Raw genomic sequence first — 498 nt, forward strand, 5'->3', positions numbered from 1 at the left:
GGGAGAAGAAGCTGCGGGCACGTAGGGCGCTCCGGCCGGAGAGGAAGTTGGGCGGGTGCGAACTTTTCTTGGAAGGTAGAGGCCAAACTCTGCGGGGGCAGCTAGGGGCCGCGCGCAGAGGGAGGAGCGGTCGGCGCGGCAGGAGGGCGCGGGGCGCGGGCCGGCCGCAGAGGGGGCCGCGGCGCGAGGCGGAGCCCGGGCGCGCCGCCAAGCTGGTGGGGGCCCCGTCGGGCTGCAGATTCCCTCCGGCTCCCGGAGCCGCGGCAGGACCGGCCAGGAGGCGCCATGGAGGGGAGCCCCATCCCGGTGCTGACGGTGCCGACGGCGCCCTACGAGGACCAGCGGCCGGCCGGCGGCGGGGGGCTGCGACGGCCCACCGGGCTCTTCGAGGGTCAGCGCAACTACCTGCCCAACTTCATCCAGAGCGTGCTGTCGTCCATCGACCTGCGCGACCGCCAGGGCTGCACCATGGTGGTGGGCAGCGACGGCAGGTACTTC

At 74.5% G+C, this 498-nt stretch overlaps 1 protein-coding gene across 1 annotated transcript in view; it reads left to right on the forward strand.

Moving 5' to 3' along the window:
* The first annotated feature begins 285 nt into the window (after positions 1 to 285).
* Positions 286 to 498, forward strand: part of PGM5 (phosphoglucomutase 5) — a 193260-nt gene continuing 193047 nt past the window's right edge. The window contains exon 1 of the mRNA XM_007466766.1: positions 286 to 498. Within this exon, the coding sequence (XP_007466828.1) occupies positions 286 to 498 (213 nt within the window).

This window comes from Lipotes vexillifer, unplaced genomic scaffold, assembly GCF_000442215.2.
Source record: "Lipotes vexillifer unplaced genomic scaffold, Lipotes_vexillifer_v1.1 scaffold948, whole genome shotgun sequence".
In the NCBI taxonomy this organism is placed as follows: Eukaryota; Metazoa; Chordata; class Mammalia; order Artiodactyla; family Lipotidae; genus Lipotes; species Lipotes vexillifer.